Genomic DNA, 23,627 nt, shown 5'->3' with positions numbered 1-23,627 from the left:
TGCCTCTCACCCGGAACATTAGCTGGAGATGGGCACCAGCAACCCTCCTGACCCCCACTGAGGGACAAGGGTATAAGAAAATGGATGGATGGAGAATTTTGATCCACATTTCTAAGGCTATTTATTGATGGGGTAACCCAAGACTTAAAATAATGCAAAATGTTAAACCTTTAACTTACGATGACTGTAAAAAGGGTTGTGGGACACTTAACCTTTTAACTGCTTTTAAAAAATTGTGAGTATAATTCAGGTTTTTAGGCAGGAAATTGCAGAAATAAATCACTTATATTCAAAAATGTAACTGAATTTCAGTTGCTTTCACATAAGAATGGTAAAGAACTAAATATCCACATTCAGATCAGTATTTAGTAGATGCACTTAATAGTCTCAAACACATTGGCTCATCTGGACACAGCAGTTGCAACAGAACAGTTTAAGCGCTGTGAGAATGTTTGGGGATTAAGTTTGAGCAACTTTTTACATCCAAATTCTCATGGATTAGAGTAGAGGTTTTGAACATGCTAGAATTTTCACCTTGTTGGCTTTAAACCATTTCTACACACTTTTTGCTCTAAGCTTTGTGTAGTTATGCTAACCTCCCAAACTGAAGTTCAAATCAGATTTTGTGGACTGGTGCTAAATTTGCGAGAGAGTGTTTATTTTCCACAAAATTGGAAACAATCAGCTGAGAAATCTCCACAGGTTGAACAGGAATGCCACTTTTCATTTATGGCAATAAAAACTTATCAAAAACATTTTTAAAAAAATAAACACATTTTCTGATCAGTAAAGCAATGATCAGAGATGTTAAAAAAAATTCCCTTAAGCATTGTCCCATTATTCCTTCAAAGTGGAAAATTAAAACATTAATTGAATTTAATACATTGCCTTACATGGTGAATATTTTGTAACTTAAAATTTCACTGGACATTGTCCAGTTTGAGTGTCCAGGCTTGACCAGGAGTGAAAGGTAGCTCAGGCAAAAGGACAGAGAGTCCTACATTAGGGTAGACTGGTGCCCAAGGTAGGGGGGACGGATGCCCCAAGAGAGTCACCTAGAAAAGAAACGGATTCCTATTTGTTCCTAGTCACTTTTAGATTATCGATCATGGGTTTGGTCATGTACTTGTTCCAAAATGGCAACACATAATCTTAATAATCCCATTTACCTTAGTTGTTGCTGATGTTTGGGGGATCAACAGCTTCAGTATAGTTGTTGGGGGTTTGGCTGTTATAATGGCGTAGACCGTGGCACCTTTTGAGGTATACCTAGAAGAAAAGTAACATTTAGTTTTATGTTGTTCTTTTTCCACTAAACCAAAACTCATACTGAGTTTCTGGTAGCATGGAAGGAGAAAACACCAAAACTGAAGAACACTCAGATCCTAAATATTCAACTTTCCAGCTTTCTTACCACACTGGCACGGTGCCATTTTCCATTTGGACCCTCCAGGGTTTGGTGGCGTAGATGGCCTCTCCGTTGGTTTCCAGCCAGGCGCCAAGACCCCTCAGCCTCTCCTCAAACACACTGGGAATTGTCCCGTCGGCTGTGGGACCTACATTGAGAAGATAATTACCCCCAAGAGCCACTGTGCTGACCAGATCCTGTGAAGAAAATGAGAAAAATTCAGTCCTGAAGATGAGGCGGCTGCATGTTCAGCAATCTGAACGTCATCTTGTGTCTTTACGTCAATAATAGCAGGTAAGTCCATCAGTTCTTTGAGCTTCATGTTTCGACGGTAACCCCAGGATAAAGTGTCCACAGATGTACATTTCTCCCACTTGTGTTTGGGCAGCTGGCCTGGCGTGTATTTGTCCTCGCAGTTATAAAAGCCACCGTGTTTGCAGGCAGTGCCTTGCCCCCATCGGTCATTGGTCACAACAGTCTCCTAAAATCCAGGAAGATAGGGTAAATATCCTGAAGCTGCCATTTTAATTTTGTGCAACGCTTTAAAATAAAGTGTAGACAGTTTGTGCATGGCAGTTTGTGTTTCCCTAAACTAAAAAGGACTGACTTTGACAGGGCTGTCGTTGTAGAGCCACGCCAGAAACTGGGTGGAGTTCCAGTAGGTGTCTGGTGCTTCCCAGTCGCCGTCAGACCAGATCACCTCAGGTCTGTACCTGCAAGGTATATATAACTATCATGTTGCATAATAACTGAGCACTAGCTAACTTAACTAAGGCATGGCTGCAGTTTGTGCAACAATAACAGGGAAACTGAAAACAACAAGCGGTGTGATCGGTTACTACTAAAGTTTAAAACCTACTAACCTTACGACAATGTTATAGAGTTCAGGAAGTAGTTTCTGCATCACAAACTGTTGGGTTTTGAATCCATTCTTCTTGTCCTCCAAGTAGAGGGGGTTAAACCATTCATACAAGGAGTTGTAGAGGCCATAGTGCAGCGATCTAAGTGATGAAAACAACAAATCTCTGAAGCTCTTGTTTTGTACCTTTTCGTACAAGACATGTTTTCAGTTATAGCTGAAGAGGTTCAGGTGGATTTGTGCCGAGTTTCATATGCCTATTGAACTCATTTACCAGAATCTACCGTTAGATATTTCCCTCCATTAAACTTCTTTGAGTTCACCCACCGGTTGCGAACTGCATCTCCCAGGTCTTCCACTAAGTCCCTTTTAGGACCATTATCAACAGAATTCCAGTTCCAGGAGTATGGAGACCCCCAGTTAGTGAATCCTTCATGGTGTTTGGAAGTCAGGACAACATATCTGGAAAGAGTGCACTGTGAAACAATGCCTTGCAAAAATCCTAATGACATTCATTAAGGTTTTTGAGGTTGTGGTTTTTCATGCAACAGAAGGTCCAACACACACCCTACTTCCGATTTGGTGCTACCCGGATTTGTAATGCAAACACCTTACTTTGCACCAGAGGCTTTGAAGATGTCCGCCCACTCCTCCGGGTTGAAAAACTGCGCGTGGAACTCAGGGGCGAAATCCGGGTAGCTGAAGCCGGGTGGGTAGTTCTTGGACATGTAGCTCACACACTTCGGGTCAGGCGGCTGCTGACCCTGCCAGTGCCACCAGAACCACTCGCTGCCGAAGCCTGGCACTGAAAATACTCCCCAGTGGACAAAAATTCCCACCTTGGCTTCGTCGTACCATGAAGGCAGCGGTCTGGCGTCCAGACTCGTCCAGTTCGCGGTGTAACGAGCCGCTGCGGGAGCCGCGAAGGCGAGGAGGAGGAAAACAGCAGCCATGACTGCTACAAGTTGGCCTAAAATAAGATTACATGGAACTAATTTAAAGTCCCTAAATCTACCTGGTGAGACTCTTGTTGCTGTTTGAGTTGTTTCCTCGTCACATGACTGGTATCACGTGGAGCATCACATGATTGACTCGTTTTGTAGAACTGCAAGGTGCAAAAGTTAATTTGACCTCTTAGTAAAGGACTTAAAATATATCTAAATATAATCTTTGACTCGGATAAAAAGATTTCAGAAACAAAAGGCATAATGCAAACAATGTAACTTTAACTTGCATTTATATTAGTTTTTTTATTTAACGGCTTATTTTGTTTTCCATTGATCTCAGATAAAATAATTAAACCACTCATTGGTCTACTGCAATATTTGTTTTTAAAGCACACCTTCTATTTTAATCCGCTCGTCTCCATGCTTAAGACACCTGTATTAACTTTATAAATGGTACTTTTTAACCACTAGATGGCGGCACATCTATGAGTACCTCTGCTTTCACGAGCCTTGTAAACTTAAACTAAGAATGCAAAGTCGACATACAAAACACAGATGGAGAAATGCTCATTGATCACTGTTAACATTTTTATAGTACAGTACACATGGAAGTCCGCCATGCTCTAGCTTATACAGGTAATTTATTTGGTCACTTCTTTACACACTTGGCTGCCATTTCTGTAAACAATTTAAGTTAGTCATTTATAAGTCGCATTTCAAGTACACATAAACAGTTGGAGACAATTATTTATTTGAATTCATGATTGACGTCTTAATCCCAATCCTGCTGGATGAGTACAGAATCTTCATTTCTCCGTACAACATTGAAATGTAAATTTCTTTACATCCACGTACAATGCAAACAAAAAGCATTCATATGCTGTATTTTAAACAAGATTTGTGAAATTTTCATTTCCTAACAAGCTCCAAACAAATCTCCATAATGACGAGGCAGAAACTGCTTTTTAGAACCGTTTTTTTCTCCTATTGCCAATATTGCCGTAACCTTGTTGATCCATTCTTTCATAAATATTTACATCAAGGCTTAATATACTGCTCAAAAAAATAAAGGCAACACTTAAACAACACAATATAACTCCAAGTAAATCAAACTTCTGTGAAATCAAACTGTCCACTTAGGAAGCAACACTGATTGACCCGACGAGGGTCCCTGCTGTCAATCAGTGTTGCTTCCTAAGTGGACAGTTTGATTTCACAGAAGTTTGATTTACTTGGAGTTATATTGTGTTGTTTAAGTGTTCCCTTTATTTTTTTGAGCAGTGTATTTTATTGAATGACAACCTTATCTCCTTTTCGAAGCTAATGATGCTCACAGATTTGTGATTTGACACAATAAAATCTCTGATGTCTACAGACAATAAGTAGTTTGACTTCTTTGCTTGGTTTCTGTTTTGATGCACACCATTCTACTGCAGTTCCTTAAAGACACAGGCGCATGCTCCATCTCCATTTAAAATCATGTTTCATTACTCAAGTTCCAGAAGGTTCTGAAAAAGTTAACAGCTGTGAATACTTTTTGTTGGCACTGTACACGTTTGAAATTTAAAGTTACATCTAGACGCGATTTCACAAATGCCTGACAGGTTTCCTGCTACTAACTAATCACTGACACATAATGACAGGCAGCTTTGGACCGGAAATCCAGGACACAAATGAGTGAATGAATAAATAAATAACCTTACAGTAATAATAAGAGCACCGAGGCCCTGTTTTATTACTAGTTGATGGTAAAATTCACAGTGTATGGCTGACATCAGAGCATTCAGCAAGCTGTCTTTCCAGCATCTGTTTCTCCACTAAGTCCTCCACTCTGCCAACCTCCACCTCGTCCACATCGTCCATAAAGCTTGACCAGTCTGTGGTCCCATCTGCACGCACCATGGGCTCTGGCTGGCTGGACGGGTCAGCGGGCGCAGAATCTTCATGAGTGGTGGTCACGCAGTTGCAGCTGTCGCAGATGCCGAAGCGCCTCAATCCCGGGGAGACGTTTGACCCTGTGAACGTTCGCCTGCAGCTCTTGCATGATACTGGCCAGTAGTGCCTGTGAACCTATGGACAGACACACAGTGGGTATTGTTTTAACTTGGATTAGAGTTTGGAAGGAACAGATTACTGGAGGTCGTTGTAGGACAAGTCGTACTAACAAAATGGGATGCATAAAAAAACATGATGGCCACACTTCACTCTTACACTAAGGGCGTGGGTCCGGAGATGCTCCTGTCGTGTGAACCTCTTGCCACACATGGGACAGGGGAAGGGCCTCTCTCCCGTGTGGCAGCGGATGTGTCTCTTCATGATTCCTTTCTGCTTGGCAGTGTATGGACAGAAAGGGCACTTGTGGAGTTTTACTGGCACTACCAAGCCATCGCCTGCAGGGGGAGAAAGACAACAACTGAATACGTATAAATCTTCTGCTTTCGGATTTACTGTGTTTAACTTGGTCTTAGGTTATTCTAGCTCATGCATTAACAGTTAAAACTGACTGAGGTAATTACCTGTGTCCTCTCCGAGCCAATCAGACTGGATCTCCATGATAGATGACCCAACAAAGCCCAAACTTTCATCCATTCTGCTACTTCCTGTGCTGCTGCCAAGTCCTTGGTTGAAGCGCTGACCTACTCGGTCCCCTACAGGGCTGGGGCCTCGGGGGCCTTCACCTCTGGACAGAATCTCCATCAGCTGCCGGGTGTTAAATGAAGGGCTGTATCCTAAAGGGGAGCGCTCATTGGAGGCTGAGGGACTTTGAAGAAGTAACCTGCTATGGTGTGTGCCATGCAGAGAGGACCCAGGATACGGCGCAAGGTCTTTGGTGTCGGGGGACTCTACGAGTTCCTCATCAGGGTCATATTCTATTTTAGGGTTCACTAACTCTGGGGTCAAAGCAGAAGATGAGGAGGATGAGAGATTAGTCTGATCCATGTGGCCCTTTTGGTCTTCCCTCCCAGGTGGAAACCCCTCCCTAGAGGAGTAAGCGCTGTCAATGTTTCTACTGGAGCCCGCTGGGGTGGCAACTGCGGTAGACAAGGGGGTACTTGCTGAAGTTCCTTCCTCAGGACCTAAACCCGACCCCCCATCTACTTCTGCAGCCTCTGAACTTGTCCCTGTAATACCCGTGTCCCCAGCGACGGTTGCAGAAGGAGTTCCACTGTCTGCGGGTCCAATTGCTTCATTGTCCTTCTGGTTCTCTTTCTTCGTGTTTCTCTCCTTATCCTTGTTGCAAATCTCCAAAGATGAGTGGATGTACTCTTTACAGAAGTTCACCAGCTCTGTCATTTGCAGATAGCTAGCCGCTGACATCACCTCAATCACATTGTTGCTGTTAAGAGCCAAGCGGCCAGAATAGAGGAAGTCGAGGATGACAGAGAAGGCGTCGGCTGTAACAATGTCCAGCGACGCTGTGCTGTAGCGCTGTCCGCTGTCCTGAAAAGTCATTCCCAAGTTTAAAATTAGAAATCTGCAAACACTATAACGGAACATGACTTTGAACTGTAATAAAACATCAGTTAAAGTTAATGATTTTGTGTAACAGCTTGAACTTTCAGTGTACTGTCATAGACCAACATGCCAATTACATTTAATCGATGTATAACATGTACTGAATACGTAGATAAATTTATCCGCAATTAACTGAATATGCCAACATTTTATTTAGGCATATTATTTAATCAGATTTTATTTTCATTTTAAAATGATACAGAAGTATTTCTGCCGAAAACTGTATGATTCGTTTTCTAGCTTTCAGTCCAGTTTCAGAGTTCACCACAGTACTGAGACCGCCCCGTCAAAGTCTTCAAAGAGATCCACATGAATATGGACCGTGGAAGAACCACAGTGCCAGTACTTTTGGATCTTAGTGCAACATTCGACACTGTTGACAATGACAATGATATTCTGATTAAGCACCAGAGAGCTGGGTAGGACTCTCTGGTACACTACTTAACTGGTTTGAGTCTTGCTTTGAGACTCAAACCAGAACAGGAACAGAAACAACTTTGTGTCAATAAGTAACTTCTTGTCAGAGCGGACAGAAGTCACAGGTGGGGTATCCCAAGTTTAAATTGGGGCCTCTTTAATAGCTACATGCTTGTGCTGGCTCAGATTACAACAAGTAATAAGATTATCTCCCATAACAACACAGATGCTGATACAAAGCTATAAATTATGATGTCACCAAGCGTCTCCGAACCCATCCAAGCACTGAACTGATGCTTAGAACAAATGTGTGGATGAGCCATAAATCTCTCCAGCTGAACGGAAACAAAACTGAACTTATCTTTGGACCCAAAAGGTCAACACAAAGCTTCAGTTATTGCAGCTAAAAACTACCAGTCAAGTCTGAAATCTTGGTGTTATGCACCAAGACCATAAGTTTCAGATACACCTAAAGACAGTTAGAAAGTCGGCCTTCCATCACCTGAAGAACATTTCCACGATCAAAGGAGTAATGTCTCAGCAAGAGCTAGAGAAACTCATCCATGAGTCATTTCTTGTCACATTGATAACTGCAGCTGTGTCTTTAAAAGTCTGTGTAAACAGCAGTGGTGGGAAGTAACGAAGTACAAGTACTTCGTTACTGTACTTAAGTACAATTTTCGTGTATCTGTACTTTACTTAAGTAGATTTAATAATGGATACTTTTTACTTTTACTCCACTACATTTTACAGTAAGTATCTGTACTTTCTACTTCACTACATTTCTACAAAAGTGTCGCGTTACTCGTTACATCCAAGTCGCGTTGAGCTTTTTTTCCGTTAAAATGTGAAGTTCAGGGATTTAAGGTGGCGCCGTAAAATCCGAGCAATAACGTGACTTAGTGTCTGTTGTCACCCATCGGCTCCACCTTTACTCGCACGAGGAGCTCCAGACATGCGCAGTGGTTTCCTCATAGCGTCAGTAATATAATAGCTCTGCATAAATCGATATGGCGACATGTAAAATCAGCAGCGCTTCACTTTCACAGACGGTGGGGACTTCGTCCAATTTTTAACGTCACTTGGAAGGAAAGCTTAAAGAAAGGTAAGCTCCGTGGACGTGATGCTAGCAAAGCTAGCTGTATTGACTGAAACACATGTTGCATCTGCGATGAAAAAAAGTTGTCACTCATGTGCTAAATTATTGTGTGGAGGTGTTGACTGAGGTGTTGCATATATGGGACAACACTGTGACCAAAGTGCAATATAGTAATATGACATTCATGGACGATCCGATTCTTCTGGACGGATCTTGACCAAGTCCTATAGTGCTGAAGCCTCACTGAGAGCCGTTCTTTGTTCTTGTAATGCTCTGCGTACACTGCAGTAGCTATTTTATTTCATTAAAATATCTTTATATTTAATTGACAAATAAATAAAACAAGAACGTAAGAACGCAGAGCATGCTCATTGCTCTTTGCTTTCGTCACCTGTCATGGTGGCAGACGTTGCAGCAGGAGGGAGGATGAGAACAGTCACGATGCTCCTTCTGCTTGGTTACTTGTTGCTTATTGGGCCTTGGACAGTGTTCATAGTTGAGCGTTGTTAATTGCTATGTTTAATGGTGCAATTTCTGACATTGGCAATATGGGCAACCACCCAGGGTGTTATTTTTTTTAGGGATGGCAGGAGACCTCTGTGTATTGTGGCACAGAGATGAAAGCAAAACAGAATGAAGAAGAGTTTGAATTGTCACTGGATAATTTATTTCAGCTCTAAGTGTTTAATATCTAGGTGTTTTTATAGGAAAGTGAATCTTTCAGATCAATTTGAGAAGCAATTTTGATAGGTGCACTTAATTTTATTGTCATGTAGCAAGGGGTGCTGGTTTTGATTTGGTCTTGGGTTCGGTGGTCTAGACTACAACTCTGCTATGTGGCTCCTTGGTTCCATGTCCTCCTCTGCCAGTTGGATTTCTTTCAAAATAAATGTGTGGCAAAAAAAGTGAAGTTCATGTTATGTTAGGACAGGAGACGAGATGTTTCCTTCCCTGAAATTATGATGCATAGAATCACATATCTAAGTCAAAACTATGTTACAGAGTAAACTCAATAAAAACATGCTTTATCTGTAGCATTGTTCATTAAAATGGCACATTTCTGATGTACTAAAATTAAATACGATCGGTTCACTTAATGATATTAGTGATTAGGTAATGCATTCAGCAAGTACTTTTACTTTTAATACTTAAGTATTTTTAAAAGCCAGTACTTTTTTACTTTTACTTAAGTAAAATGTTAATGTGGTACTTTGACTTTTACTTAAGTACATTTTTGACTGTGTATTTGTACTTTTACTTAAGTAAATTTTTTGAGTACTTTCTCCACCACTGGTAAACAGTCAGTCGGATAGATGCTGCTCGCATTCTCACTAAAAACAGGAAAATGGAGCAAACCACCCTGGTTGCAAAGTCCTTACACTGGCTCTCTGTAACTCAGAGAAAAGACTTTAAAACACCTAAACACCGATTTTATAAATCACTGAATGGGTTAGCATCAAAACACATATAAGATCTGTTATTGTTGTGTCAACCTTCCAGATCACTCAGGTCTTTGGGTTAAAATCTACTCTGCATCCCCAGAATCAGAATCGAACATGAAGAAACAGCATTCAGTTTTATGCTCCTCTCATCTGGGAAGAAAAAAATTCTAGAAAATTTCAGAAATGCTGAAACACCGACTTCTTTAAAACCAAAAACTGACCTGCTTACAGCTGCCTTGATAAATAATAACTGGAACATTGATTAATTTGTAATCTTTCAAATATTTCATGAATTCTACAGATGACATTTTAACATTTACTCAAAAACGCTGTATACATATTCTTAGCACTAATAGAAAACAGACAGAAGCAGAGTAATCCTCACCTGCAGGTAGTGAACCAGAAGAGCCCGGAAATAGCCGCTTCCAGCAAATAGCACGTTACGGTGGGCTTTGAATACACGCCCCTCTACCAGGATACTGCAGTCGCAGAAGAAGTCTCGCTTTCGCTGCTCATTGAGCTCAAACAGCAATTTGGGCAGATAACAGGGAACCTCCATGTTTTTCCTTCTCCGTGATTCTAGTAGGGGGGAAAAAAACAAACCATGCGGGTGATTATCAGGGGGAGGGGATATAATGCGATGTTAAAATGACCTAAAACTACACAATTGAGGAACAGTTCTATTTTCGATCCTCGACACTACCTTAGTATGCAAATCCACAACATTTTTAAACAAAACTAGCAAATGCATATAGAACTTAATATTTTATAAACAATAACATTGCTGAGGGGCTCCTAATAAAATCCGATAACGAAAACAGGAAGTGATTTACGCTCTGCTTTGTTTGCTAACGTGACAGCCTGTGCAGCTAGCACTAAGTAGCTAGCTGCTAATACTTTGTCTAGCAACACAACACAGCTGCAGCATACAGTAGGCCTTTACGAAGCGTTTTATACCTTATACGTTTTATAAAACCCTTTCATTATACACTTACCTGTGTTTTCAGAAGTACTCTATAAACCTACTCGCGAAAGAAAGACAGCAGCCTGCAGGATTCATTGTCCCATGCCTACAAAAGCAAATACTTCCGCTTTCGTTGAACACTTACGTACATTTTCCTCGTCCAATCATTTGACGGAGCGAGAGTCAAACGCCGTATCCCTGTTTGTATCGCGTTGAACATGAAATAGCCTTAGTGACATCACTGAAGTCTCCACGGAGTCATTTTCGTCACAACATATCATATGGCTCTAATAACTAAAAGTGTGGAAAGTGCTGTAACGGTATATGCAAATAAATGAAAATATTGCCCATATTAATTTTGGGTGCCAAAATGATTTTTCCGCAGCCCACAGAAAAAAAAATTACACAGAAGAAGAAGAAGAATAAAAAACACAGATACAGAAGACATAAATAATTAACACTATTTAAACACTATCGTATTTGTTTCTGAAATGTTTACAAATGTTGCTAAAAATGGCGTTGTGACTGGATGATGCAACATAATCGCAAACATGCTTGTCTTCACATGCCATGCTGCAGTATTTTCTGTTCTCTTCCAGAAAGCATTTAGCAGGGATGGAGGCCACACAGTCATACGAAGGCACAGCTTTATGTGTATCTGTCACAGATAAAAATATCAGTCCTTTCCATTTGGATTAATTGGTGCAGAACTGTGAATAGGAAGGAAGATGACACATACCTGTGAGCTTTTTTTTTCTTCTTACAAATAAAAACCAGGAAAGTGTAGCACATAAATTCAGCCTTGATTACCGGTACTTAAATGCCACTAAATAAAATCCAGTGTGGTCTATTGCCTTCAGAGGCCAGTTAACTGTAATTGTGCAATTTTATTTAAGTATAAATTCAGCTATTATGTTTGTTAGAGAAGATGAGAGAACAAACAGCATCACAAAGAAAAGGGAACACAGTCAAGAAGTTTAAAGCAGGACAAGGCTATAAAACAATAATCCCAAACTTCAAACATCTCATAGAGGATTGCGGTATCCAGTGTGAGGCAACTGCTAAAAGACATGCTCATTATTACCATGTCTTTTAGCAGTTTAGTTTGCCCAACTGAACTGACAGGTCGGGCAAGGAGAGCATTAATTGGAGAATAAGCCAAGATGCCCATGGTAACTCTGGGAACCTGCAGCAATCCATGGCTGAGGTGCAAGAATCTGTCAGGACGAAAACTGTTTGTTGTGGGCTCCACAAATTTGGAAAATACATTGTTGTAAGAGCAGCAAAATAAATCCCATCTACAGTTTTCAGCAGGCCTGTGCAAGGCTGTGTCCTGCCATGTACAGGACACAGCAGTCATGTGAAAGCAGGGACTCATTACTGAGAGATATGAAAGAGTTCTACTCCTTTTTATTTTATTAAACAAATAACACATTAAACACATTGAACAAATAATACTGTAGCTAATTGTTTTATGCCTACAGAATACCACATTTCAATCACATGATAAAAAATCTATACAAGTAAGGCTGTTTGGTAAGGGTTATTCATAAATGTGAATGGCCTAGTCAAGGTCCAGACCTAAATGAAATTAAGAACCAGTGGCAAGATTGTTGTAATTGCTTTGAAAGCTGGTTCCCCAAAGTACTGACACTGGGAGGCATAATGCGTAGCTGTAGCATCTTCTCTCTTTTTTTTTATTTGTAAAATAAAGTTTGAAAACTGTGAATAATTTCTTGCATTTTACTTTATAAATAAGCATTGCTTTGTGTTTATCTATCATATAATTTCCCAATAACTGAGAATATGTGGTTGTAATGGTAGAGACTCTTAAATGTATTCAAGGGGTATAAATATTTTTGCAAGGTATTGTAAGTGAAAATGCATGTTTTACTTCAAAAGCCTTGCAAAAATGTGATGATTCATTTTAAAAAGCTCTAAATTCTTAAGCGCTATTCACCTTTAACATCACCAGTATTAGTTACAAGAAGTCATGCCAGTGAGCTTGAAAATAATCACCTCCTCTCCTACTTAACCACTTGGAGCTCGCAGCAGCACACCGGCCTGCCCTCATTGTCTGCTCATGAATACTTGTTTATTTGCCTTCCATTTTGGAAAGAAAATAGTTCCTTTCTCATTTTCAGACGCAGCGGGGATAAACAAGAAGTTCCTTTAGAGCTGCACCACACCCTCAATGCACAATCCGCAGCTTTTAGAAGTGTTTTTTGCGCTGATGGGTGCCGACCAGGCAACTTATTTGTTTCAGATATTTTCCCATGGCAAACAGCGTGAATACAAAGGCTTCGTGTTGGCCTGATGGAACCACAGAACCGCCACACTTGAGTCTCCTCTCTCTCTCTCTCGCTTTTTTTTTTGCAAAATAAAATTTATGGTGCCTCATAAAAAGAAAAAAAAACCTCTATTCATGCTTATTTGTGCTAAATATAAAGTATCGTAGCCCAGCGGGGGTTCGGTTTAGGCCTTGTAAAACTTGACACAAAGTCATCAAGGCCCAGTTGACCCATCAGCAATGACTCGAACCCGAAACGAAACTTAATTAGGTTAAGCTTTGTGGTAGTTCTGGGTGCTGACCTTCTTCTTCTCACTGCGCCTCAGGGGAACACAAGACCTTTTGTTTTGGTCATTTGTTGACTGCATGACAGGAAACTCCCTCTCATGCAGGACTTCCTCAGCCAAGGCCATGAAGCTCCTTCAATGCCACCGATCCGGGTGACAGTTTAACGCCCGTTTACACCCAGCAACCCTTTAGGAACGAATAACATTGGTGATTTACGATTGGGCTTTGCCCCATGCCTGTGATTATGACGGCGCGTGATTTACCGATGGAAAGCCAGACGAGCAAAGTAAATAGACGTAGCGATCACTGCTGTTATGTAAGGTCGCCTCCGAGCACGGGACCTCACTCATTGTGCGCGTTAGCCACTCGGAGACCCACGGCTGGCACAGAGGGCTCCAACGGCACTCCGATGGGTCCCTGTGGTCTGCGCCTCAGCTCATAACATCCACTTAGGCCGGCATTTTCCCAGGCTGAGACAACACACCACGGTGGCAGCGGGAGCCGCAGAGAGGGCCTGATTAAAGACTAGAGACAATGGAGGGAGAGTGAGCCGGGGACCATGGTGGCATTTTCCATCTCCGCCACTGTCTCCTGGGGGGACCAAGTATGTGCCGTGAAACGTTTGAATTATCCCAGAATCTCTGGAATTCAGACGGAGGCACCGCGGAGAGGACCCTCGACCGGGGATCAAAGAGCTTCGAGAGGAGTGCGGTGGACTGGTGGTGAAGTCGAGTACATGGTGGAGCATGAGCGTGTGTGTTTGTTTGTGTGTGCGTGTGTGTGTGTGTGTGCGTAGGGGCATACTTGTGTGCTTAAGAGCACTCAGTTGAAAAAGATAAAGACAATGTTTAAGTTTGAAGCATTTATAGCTTCATGTGATGTTTAAAAACAAAAAGAAAGGGGGCCCATGTTTGGTTTTTGAGGAGACATTGATCACTGAGTGGTGTATAAAGGCATGTGGGGAGTATGTGTCGCTGTCCTTTTATCCTTCACAGGATCAAATAATGCAATCATAGCCAATCATTGCAAGTCTAATACAGTGGGCGCCCCTCTTTAGCTTGGAGACGCCACTCTCTGTGGTGGCTGAGGGACAGAAAGAGCAAAGCGAGAGACGGGGGTGAACCTCGTCTTTCTATGGCCGTCTATCGCTCTGTAATTATCACTTAATGTTCCTCTGTGTTCTGGAGACATCTGTCTCCTGCTCTGTCTTTTCTTTTCCTACGGAAGAGGACAACAAGCATGAGTCAGAAATAAGTCTGCCAGCCTTTTTATCATCGTATATTTAGCCTCAGAGCAGAGTGGCGAACGAAGCCGTCCCAGACCGCCAGCTTCCGGTATCGCAGGGCCTCAGCGATGGCTGGCTGGCCGTCCTTGCCACAGCTATATCCAAAAGATCAAAGCATCCTTTACTGTAGCAAAGTCAGCTTCACAAGTTTTGACTTTAACTGAGAGAGAAAAAGCCAAAGTCACCAATAATCTGCAGCATGCAGTGCCTTTGCATGTGCCATTTTGTCAAGTTACAGCTACAAATTTTATAGGAGTTTGGTGTGCGTTTTCTCTACCAGTTTTGAACATCTAAACACCAAATGTTTTTGTCCATTCTTCTTTGTAAAACAGCTCAAGCCACATCAGACTGAGTAGAAAGTGTTTGTGAACATCAGTTTTCAAGACTCACCACAATAACTAAATTGTGTTGAGGTCCTCAGTCTTAAGTCTTGCCAGTGCCACTTTCTTAATTAAGGTGTTATGATCCTTGGGTGTTTGTGCTTTGGGTCTCATTTGTGTTTCCATTTTGATCATTTCATTGTTGTTTATTTACTTAGATCTCGCTGTGTTGCTCATTCCCTTGTGTTTTCGGTCTCGTAGTTTATCTATATTTGTGTTTTTGGATTTTGTCTCTCGAGATTAATGTTCCTTTCTGTTTCTTGTTAGTTTCACAAATCCTCTTTGTTCATTTGTCTCTATTCCTTCAATCCCTTCATCCTGATAGTAACTGGTGTCACTTATCACCTGTTGCCCATGTCATTGTCCACCTCTGTCCCTCTCTGTGTATGTAGTCCTCTGGTCCTTCCATGGTTACTTCTGGTCACTAACTAAGTTTCCCCTGCTGCATCGCTGCCTATGACCTGTGAGTTGTTCAGTTACTGTTAATATAATGAATCCCTAGGATCATTCCAAACTCCCATCTGTATTTTCGTCACAGGTTGTCCATTTTTGCTGTTTTAGTCTTTACGTGTTTTTGTGGTTGGACTTTACTGATCATTGCATGCTAAACATTTTACAACTGAAACATTTGATTTATTTATTTTCTTTGTACTGAAATGTGTCTTGATCGTTCCTGGTTAAAGGTGTAAAGGATGTGCTCCATGGTGAGGAGGTAGAGTGAACGCCCCGTATACAGAGACAATAAACCTCAATGCAGCAGACTCGGGTTCCTTTCTCTCTCTGCCCATTTCCTGTTTGGTGACTGTCAAAGGCCTCTGGTGCTGTAAAATGTTTTAAAAAGGGGAAAAAGTTCATTTCATTGTTGTTGATGCACAGTGGTTTGAACCGTGTTGTTCTAAGCTTTGGTTTTTGTTTTCCCAAAGGTCAAATTTATGGACTGTCCATCTAAAAGTTGTCTTGTCAAGAGATTTCCCCAACTGAGCTGCGGATCTTCGCCTTTGCTGCTTCCCTCATTATTTTCCTGCTGAGTCTGTCAATTCATGTGGACGGAAAGGTTTCTTTTACTTATGTTTATGGTTTTTGGACAAAATATATCTGATCACATGTTTTGTACAGTTACTATGTTTTTTTAAATGTTACATTTGAAGTTGTCAGTCATCCAAAAAGTTTGTTTCTGATATGAAATAAAACAATGTAAGTGGAGAACTACTATCTGCTTTTTATATTTGTACTAAAAAAAATACATCTAAAAAATTATTTATTCCCCTCAATAGTCAATGGGAAAAACTTCTGTTTTTTCTGAAGAAACATGTTGGTAAATTTAAAAGATTAGCTTAAATAGAGATCCAGTTATTTGGCTTCCGATACAGATACCTGAGGTTTGGTACCTGCCAATACAGAAAAAGCAGTGCTGAATTGATTTAAAATGTTTCTTCTGTTTTTTTTTAAAAACACAGACATACATGTACTAAATTACAAATTTATTTGATATCTCTCCGCCAGCACAATTAAATACACAAACAGCCTCACAAGCTTAGTTAAAAATGTAAAAACAACACAACTTTCAGTGCAATTAGGAGTATAACGAAAAATAAATTAAAAAAACTGACAAAAACAATAAGTTGACTACATTGGTCAAACGTTAAAAAAAAATATGCTGAAACAAATTTTCATTTGAATTGTTCATAAAGTGCATCCAGGAATTTGAAATAAACTGTAAAATAAATAAAGCATGGTTTTGCTCAAAGTATGAAATTAGACTGAACAGATCTGCCCTTATGGATCAGACACATTGTCACTGATGTGGCAGCTTTATTTGGTTTGCCACTTTCTGTCCCCTTCTCTGTCCTTCATCTCTCGCTTTTTACTTTAGCTCAAGATAAAAATATCTAGACAAACAAACAAAATTTGTTTCTACTGACATTTGTTTTTTTTGTTTGTTTTGTTTTTACTAAAATCTCATTACTGAAACACTTTTAGAAACGAGTGTCGAACCTCCACCCAAACCACCAGAGCAGGGAGAACCAATAAAAGATGAAGAGGAGTGGGCGGTGAATACATAAACATGTGTGTGCTTAATTATTAGGCAAGTCTTTTGAGGATTATTTTTATTAATCACCAGCTGCAATGCTCTTGATTAATTCAAAGTATTAATAAACCTCAAACATGAATGTTTATGAAAGCAAACAGGAAGTTTTGGTTTCCTTAAAACTTTCCGTTTGCTTAGAATATCTGCATGTGCACAATTACTGGCCAACTATTATCGTGCACAATTATGGATAAAAAAAAAAAGAAGGAAAACACACACTTTCCCATCTCAATTCTTTTGTTCAACTGTTCTTGCGTTTAGGCTGCACAGTGGCGCTGTTGGTAGAGCTGTTGCTTGCAGCAAGAAGATTCTGGGTTCAATTCCCGGCCCCGGTCTTTCTACATGGAGTTTGCATGTTCTCCCTGTGCATGGTGGGTTTTCTCCAGGTACTCCGGTTTCATCCCACAGTCCAAAAACATGACTGTTAGGTTAATTGGCCTCTCCAAATTGTCACTAGGTGTGAGTGTGTGTGTGCATGGTTGTTTGTCCTGTGTGTCTCTGTGTTGCCCTGCGACAGAATGGCGACCTGTCCATGGCGACCCCGCCTCTCGCCCGGAACGTTAGCTGGAGATGGGCACCAGCAACCCTCCTGACCCCACACAAGGGTGTAAAGAAAATGGATGGATGGATGGATGGATGGATGGATGGATGGATGGATGGATGGATGGATGGATGGATGGATGGATGGATGGATGGATGGATGGATGGATGGATGGATGGATGGATGGATGGATGGATGGATGGATGGATGGATGGATGGATGGATGGATGGATGGATGGATGTTCTTTGGTTTATTTTTGACGGTAAGTGTCGCTTTGGTTAATTGCCATGCCGATCACGGACATCAAGTAAGGCTGAAGCAGCAGAAGAAAGAAATACTGCCACCTGCAGGTGGGAGTTAGCAGTCACTTAAATCCGATGTTACAGACGGTTTTTGAGTGAAATTTGCAATAAGCTCACAATGATAATGCAGGAATCTGTTGATTTTGCATGAATTTCCAAGAATGTGGATTTGCAAAAAAAATTAAAAAATGGAGGGACTGATGTAGTTTGGCTGTTTTAAAACCTGTTTTGATTTGATTGCTAAATTAATATTTGAGCACACAATTGTTATCTAGAAGTTTCTGTTTATGTGTCCCTCTGGAGCAGGGGTGTCAAACTCAATTTCACCGAGGGCCACTTCAGCATATTGGCGTCCCTCAACGGGCCACATTGACGGTACAAATCAGGAGTTTCCAGGTTCAGTCCTCCAGACTGCAACTTTTAGATGCATCCCTGCTAAAACACACCCCAGACTAAAGGTTGACTTCCCTCATCAGCAGCAACTCAGTTCTGAAGAGGCTTATAATGAGTCAATGATCCAGGTGTGATGGAGAAAGAACGCATCTAAAGTTGCAGATGTAGCTCTGGAAAACTAGACTTGGGCAGCCCTAGCATAAATGTATGAAAATACAATGTTAAAAATAAATTAAACAACACCTCATATTGTTAACGCTTTGGAGCGTCTGGTCAGGAAGCGCATTCAAAACCTTTGGTTGAAATGGCGCGTTAAATTCAAGTCTCCATTACAGACCAGAGAAAACTAAAGAGAATGCAACGTTGTGTTAATCCATTTGAGGAGCCGGGAGTTTATCTTGAGGAAATAAATGACGAAGCAGAAGTTAATTAGACTGTAACATGCGCAGTCCGCTGCTCAACGACTGCGGAAGCGGCTACGCTGCTGCGAAGAATTAAAATCCGCTGGAAGTAACTCATCCAGAAGATTTAACAAATGGAGCCTTCTGGGTGCACGTTACCCAGGAGAGCGGCGTTCTAGAGGAGCGCTGCTGCAGACGTAACATCTGTCCGTTTTGGAGAAGCGAAACCGTGCAAAAAAAAAAAATTGAATAAAAAATCCTGATAAAAGCGCACATCGGACCGCACAGGGTAAAACACTCACAGAGTTCAGTTGATCTGTTTGGATCAGACAGATCCAACTGACTGATGAATTAGCGCAGATTTTTCTGCAGATGGGAACCAGGAGGAAGTGCGTTCAGACCCCAGTGGGTGAAGTGATGCTAATTTAAGTAAAGTCGCTTAATTTAATTTATTATAAGTTATTGGGGCCACAGTCAGTGGTTTTTGTCACTACGGGGGAAAATTTATCTGCGAGAAGCCGTAATGTTGGCTGGTTACAATCGGAATGCATTAGGGGAGATGTAATTTGTAGTCAATTCGTGCTCAAAACATATTTTAAGTCAATCATGGGCCTATAGAACGCTGGCGGGGCCACATAAAATGACATGGCGGGCCACATGTGGCCCGCGGGCCTTGAGTTTGACACGTGCTCTGGAGTCTGGAGGGCCATATGGAAAGCTATGGCAGGCTGAATTTGGCCCCCATGCCTCAAGTTTTGCGCTGCGTATGGTTTTAAGCCTGAAAAATGCCAATACTAGCAACGTTATGGTGTTAAATAACATGCAGTCATAAGAGCTTTTCAACCAAGGTGAGGTAGTGAGGTAGGATTCCCTAAAAATAATGATTCTTAAGTCTCATTCTTCTTTGTTCGTTCAAATGTATTTTTTTATTGTTTTTCTTAATCTCAAATCTTGGGGTAAGATAAGAAAAGCAAAAGAGCAGACAGAAATTCAAATTTATTAGCTTGTGCCTCCAGTGTAATAATTCTGAGAATTGTTTACCCATAAAAGTTTTGTCCATGCGCCAATAAAGAGTCCACTGAAGAGATGAAAATGCCTTCCATTATTATCAACATCCACCCCCTCATCAAAGCCTAATTTCTTTCCAAACACATCCAGCATAACCCCCTTCGTGGAAAACTAAAAACGACCCAGTAGTGCACTTGGTGGTACTTTTTCTCTCTTTCTCTTTTTCTTTTTTGTGGAGGCAGGGGGCTTATGCTCATCCTTGTGAGCTGCCGTCAGAACGAGGTGCGAGCAGGAAGCCTTCCCTGATAGGACTCTAATCTGAGGTGTAAAGTTATACGAGGGATTTGGGAAAGTGAGAGGCTGTCAGGGAGCGGTAGCCTGGAGTGCCTGAGCATCTTTATCTGCGTGCTTATGAAAGCTCCGCTGAACCAATTTCTGAGTCATCTAAATCTTAACGTTTTCACATCATGTTCTAAGGAGTGATCTCATTTGTTTTGAAATCAAAAAACACACCCCTAAACTATATGCTACTTAAGGATTTTCATGTGGTGTTACAACTAGGGATCGACTTTTTTCACTTCAGATACGATACAGATATTTGAGGCTTAGCATCAGCCAATACCAATCTGATGCAGAAAAACAATGCTAAATTGACTTAAAACATTTCTTTAAACAAAAGAAGACTTTTGCACTGAATTACTATTTATTTGGTAACTCCGCATCACTATAGTACACTTAAATACAATTACAGATTCACAAGCTTGGTCAAACGTGAAAACTTTCATTTGTATGGTTGGTGCAATTAGTATAACAGCCAATGTAAAATAAATAGAAAAAGGAACTGACAAAAACAATAGACTGACCACCTTGGCCAGACATGTAAAAAGTAAAATAAAACCAATAAAACAAACCTTCTTTCAAATAGTTCAGAAAGTTCAATTCTAAATATAGCGTAAAATAAACAAAGCATAGAATTAGTACAGGTCTGCCCTTATGGATCAGGCACGTTGTCACTCATTTAAAATGACAATGCAGGAAATGAGACCATTAATCAGAGAAGCAACCATGAAATCTAAGGTAGTGCAGAAGAGCTGCGGGGAGCCGAAAATCTGTTGACAGGACAACTAGTGGAGATGCAACGCAACAATCTGTCTTTTATCAAAAAGGACAAAGTGTGGCAATTGGTCACAAGCCGTGTTTCGGTTTAACTTTATAGAATTTCAGAGTGAGGTTCGTCTTTCAGCAGGAAAATAACGCTAGCAAGATGGAATAGTGTAGACTGAAGCATACTTGTGTGTTAGAATGGCCCAGTCAAAGTACAGGCATAAACCCATTCAGAACTTTTCTCAAGACTTAAAAACTGAGCTTCATGGACGCTCTCTATCCAACCTAAATGAATTTGGACTATGTTGCAAAGAAAAATTGGGGACAGCGGGATTGTGCAAAGCTAATATCTTAATATTGATGTCTCTCTAATATTGCACTGATGCAGACTCAGTAAAAATACAAGCCGTCCAGAGTTTTCACAGTTATATTTATAGAAAATATTCCTTAAAATTCTTTGTATTCCACTTCACATTAACTACTTTGTGTGTTTTATCCCATAAAATCCTAACCAAGAAGTTTGTGGACGTGAGGGGTATGAACACTTTTGCTGTGAATTCATCCCCGAATCCTTTTTTTTTTTTTTAAGTTTCACAGCATAAATCCGTAGCTGATGGCGAAATCAAACCTCACATGACAGCACGCCGTAAAAAATTCGTCTCCCACCATAAATGTGAAATACAGTCAGCTTCCGAACAAAAAAAATGCCTTAGCGGGCTAATATTAGCCGACTCTTAAAACCCCCTCTCCCTCTGCTCCCACCACCTTTTCCACTTACCCTCCCCCCCCCCCCCCCCTTCCCAGTCATCAAATCAGACACAGTCACACGAGTGGCCCGGGCGGGTGGAGGGTGGGTTGGTCGGGTGGATTAGCCTTGAACCCTTTGATTTTTCACTTTTTCCTTCTTCCTCCTCGGCTCTCTCTGAGGCTCATAAAAGGCTCCGTGCCGTGTGTGATGTGGCAGAGGAGTGCAGTCAGAATGGACTGATTACGGAGGAGCGCCCGCGTGCCTTTGAGTCATGGCACCAAAATACATTCTTCAAGTGCTTAAATATAGTAACAGTTTGGCTTTTTAAAGTTTGTTTTTCTCACTGGAAGACTTTGGGGCATCCTCTTCTGCCTTTTTTTTTTTTTGAAAATGTAAATCAAAACCAGATTTTTTTTTTCCAACGCACCCAAATCCCTAACCCCCGTCTTCCCTTTTTATTTTGTTTTTGGTTAGTTTGTTTAATCTTACGAAGGAAATTGACTTGGTGTGGGAAAGGCAGAATTCTTTGAGTGAGAAGTTAAGTTGTTTTGGAGAGTTGTGTACATAAGCATTTTTCTCCCTCTGTCTCTCTCTCTCTCTCTCTCTCTCCCTTTTTTCAGCACAGGAAGAAAAAGTGCCGGGGGTTTGTGCCAAAACCTCATAAAGTACAGATAAAAAGGAGTTGAGTGAGAGGGAGGCCGCAGCACCGCGACAAAGATACGGGGCTGTCCAAGCAAAGCGCTTTACAAATGACGATCTCCAGGGGGAAGATTGGCGTCAGGGTGAGGGGGGGCAGGGTTGGGGGTTCAAATCTGGATGGATTGTTGGGAAGAGAAGAAGATGGGCACTGAGATGGGGGGTCGGGGGGATGATTGGGGAAACACCCCCCCCCCTACCCACCCAACTCCCTTCTTTGGCCACATTAAAGACATAAAAAAGAAAACAAACAGAAAAACATGTCTGACATAAAGAGGCTGGTTTCCGCGGCGACAGCACAATGGCTGCCTGTGGCTCTTGGGGGTTGGGGGGCCCCCTCGCCGTCCCGTCTGGGGGCCCCAGCACCAGCGAAAGTCACCGCAGTCACAGGCCCCATCAAGCGTGTGTGAAACATGGTGAATGTCATCGCAGGCCCAGTGCTGTGGGAACTGTCATGAAAGGGACCCCACTCGGAAGCCACAAAAGCCCCTTTCTGCCGCGTCTCCTCGGCTTTTAGCCTCTTTATTTATCTTTGCGTAGAGGCGGCAGGGACGATGAGAGGCGTGGGGGGGTGGGGGAGTGAAGAGGGACAACTCATTCTCAGTCTCTGTTCACGCTCTAGGTATCCTGCTCTGGCTTACAGGCAGCGTGACCCTCGGGCACTGCCCTTCTGACACCTCAAATCACAGCAGCCAGACGCCATCTTAACGCCGATGGCTTCGTATGCACCTCATATCCACAAAGCGGGCCGAAATTCCTCGTATATCTAGGTTAGTGTTTGAAAATATGGTTAGACATGTCAGGCATTCCTCGTGTGTCTGAAGAGGACATAACTCCCTCATGGGTCCAGCCAGCAGAGTGCCAAACCGCCCCGGTGCCAGTTCCCATGCCAATCTAATGTTAATCACTCTGACTGAGCAGCCAGCATCTGTCTGATTATTACAATGGCCTCATACTAGGGAACCCACTAACTTTGAGCGTACATGGCAGCGGCGCTTCCAACCGGGCGCCATGCTGGCCACGACATTTAGTGTCTAGACATAGACAGAACTCGCAGGCAGTCAACAAACACTTACTTTGCTTTTAAAGGGCTTTTTGGATGGATATTTTTTGGGACTAATGCTATTTGAATAAGCCAAGCGACATTTGGAAACGGGGAATAACACAGGAGTGTTTCAGTCAATCAATGATAAATGTATTCGGCACAATTCAGTAGTTCCTGAATATCAAAAACCTGGAAAACCGACTCTCTTCAGACATGCTTTGTTTGAGACAATAAAACATTTTCTTTAGCATTTTTTAAAAACGTGCGTACAATGACAGTTTTGGATGGGCGCTGTCTGGACAGTTGCCCAGAATGGGTTAGTCACCCAAGAACTAGAAAATAAAATGCATCTTATTATATGTCAGTTTGTCCCCTGAATATGTTTGCTACATTACCTGGTTTCT

The 23,627-nt window shown here is 41.6% G+C and overlaps 2 protein-coding genes across 4 annotated transcripts; both read right to left on the bottom strand.

Annotated features, from left to right (window-relative positions):
- Nucleotides 1-637: 637 nt before the first annotated feature.
- On the bottom strand, nucleotides 638-3,342 carry LOC103472125 (alpha-L-fucosidase 1). Its single transcript, XM_008421518.3, has 8 exons — nucleotides 2,883-3,342; nucleotides 2,595-2,729; nucleotides 2,272-2,409; nucleotides 2,016-2,121; nucleotides 1,689-1,889; nucleotides 1,415-1,605; nucleotides 1,170-1,269; nucleotides 638-1,055 (listed from the first exon to the last, which is right to left on the bottom strand). The coding sequence occupies exons 1-8, from the start codon at nucleotides 3,218-3,220 to the stop codon at nucleotides 921-923; spliced, it is 1,344 nt and encodes a 447-aa protein (XP_008419740.1). The 5' UTR covers nucleotides 3,221-3,342; the 3' UTR covers nucleotides 638-920.
- Nucleotides 3,343-3,948: 606 nt separating this feature from the next.
- Nucleotides 3,949-10,934, bottom strand: zbtb8b (zinc finger and BTB domain containing 8B). Of its 3 annotated transcripts, none has more exons than XM_008421520.3 (5): nucleotides 10,802-10,934; nucleotides 10,074-10,267; nucleotides 5,731-6,655; nucleotides 5,426-5,604; nucleotides 3,949-5,284 (listed from the first exon to the last, which is right to left on the bottom strand). In XM_008421520.3, the coding sequence occupies exons 2-5, from the start codon at nucleotides 10,245-10,247 to the stop codon at nucleotides 4,970-4,972; spliced, it is 1,593 nt and encodes a 530-aa protein (XP_008419742.1). In that variant the 5' UTR covers nucleotides 10,248-10,267; nucleotides 10,802-10,934; the 3' UTR covers nucleotides 3,949-4,969. The 3 variants fall into 3 exon arrangements, with proteins under 3 accessions (XP_008419742.1, XP_008419741.1, XP_008419743.1); XM_008421519.2 differs by having other exon boundaries at nucleotides 10,684-10,841; XM_008421521.3 differs by lacking the exons at nucleotides 10,074-10,267; nucleotides 10,802-10,934 and adding an exon at nucleotides 7,650-7,757.
- Nucleotides 10,935-23,627: the final 12,693 nt, after the last annotated feature.

Source organism: Poecilia reticulata, chromosome 11, assembly GCF_904066995.2.
Source record: "Poecilia reticulata chromosome 11, P_reticulata-male-v2, whole genome shotgun sequence".
Lineage (NCBI taxonomy): Eukaryota > Metazoa > Chordata > Actinopteri > Cyprinodontiformes > Poeciliidae > Poecilia > Poecilia reticulata.
Note: the sequence above shows the minus strand (reverse complement) of the source record. Positions and strands in the feature narration are given on the sequence as shown.

What these genes read in the sequence shown, in the direction of transcription:
- LOC103472125 (XM_008421518.3), bottom strand. Translation starts at nt 3,220, where the DNA reads ATGGCTGCTGTTTTCCTCCTCCTCGCCTTCGCGGCTCCCGCAGCGGCT. An exon ending in TTCAAAGCCTCTGGTGCAAA is followed by an intron (nt 2,730 to 2,882) that starts GTAAGGTGTTTG and finishes CACTCTTTCCAG; the next exon opens with ATATGTTGTCCTGACTTCCA. An exon ending in ACAACGACAGCCCTGTCAAA is followed by an intron (nt 1,890 to 2,015) that starts GTCAGTCCTTTT and finishes CCTGGATTTTAG; the next exon opens with GAGACTGTTGTGACCAATGA.
- zbtb8b (XM_008421520.3), bottom strand. Translation starts at nt 10,247, where the DNA reads ATGGAGGTTCCCTGTTATCTGCCCAAATTGCTGTTTGAGCTCAATGAG. An exon ending in TTCTGGTTCACTACCTGCAG is followed by an intron (nt 6,656 to 10,073) that starts GTGAGGATTACT and finishes ATGACTTTTCAG; the next exon opens with GACAGCGGACAGCGCTACAG. An exon ending in TCCGGACCCACGCCCTTAGT is followed by an intron (nt 5,285 to 5,425) that starts GTAAGAGTGAAG and finishes GTCTGTCCATAG; the next exon opens with GTTCACAGGCACTACTGGCC.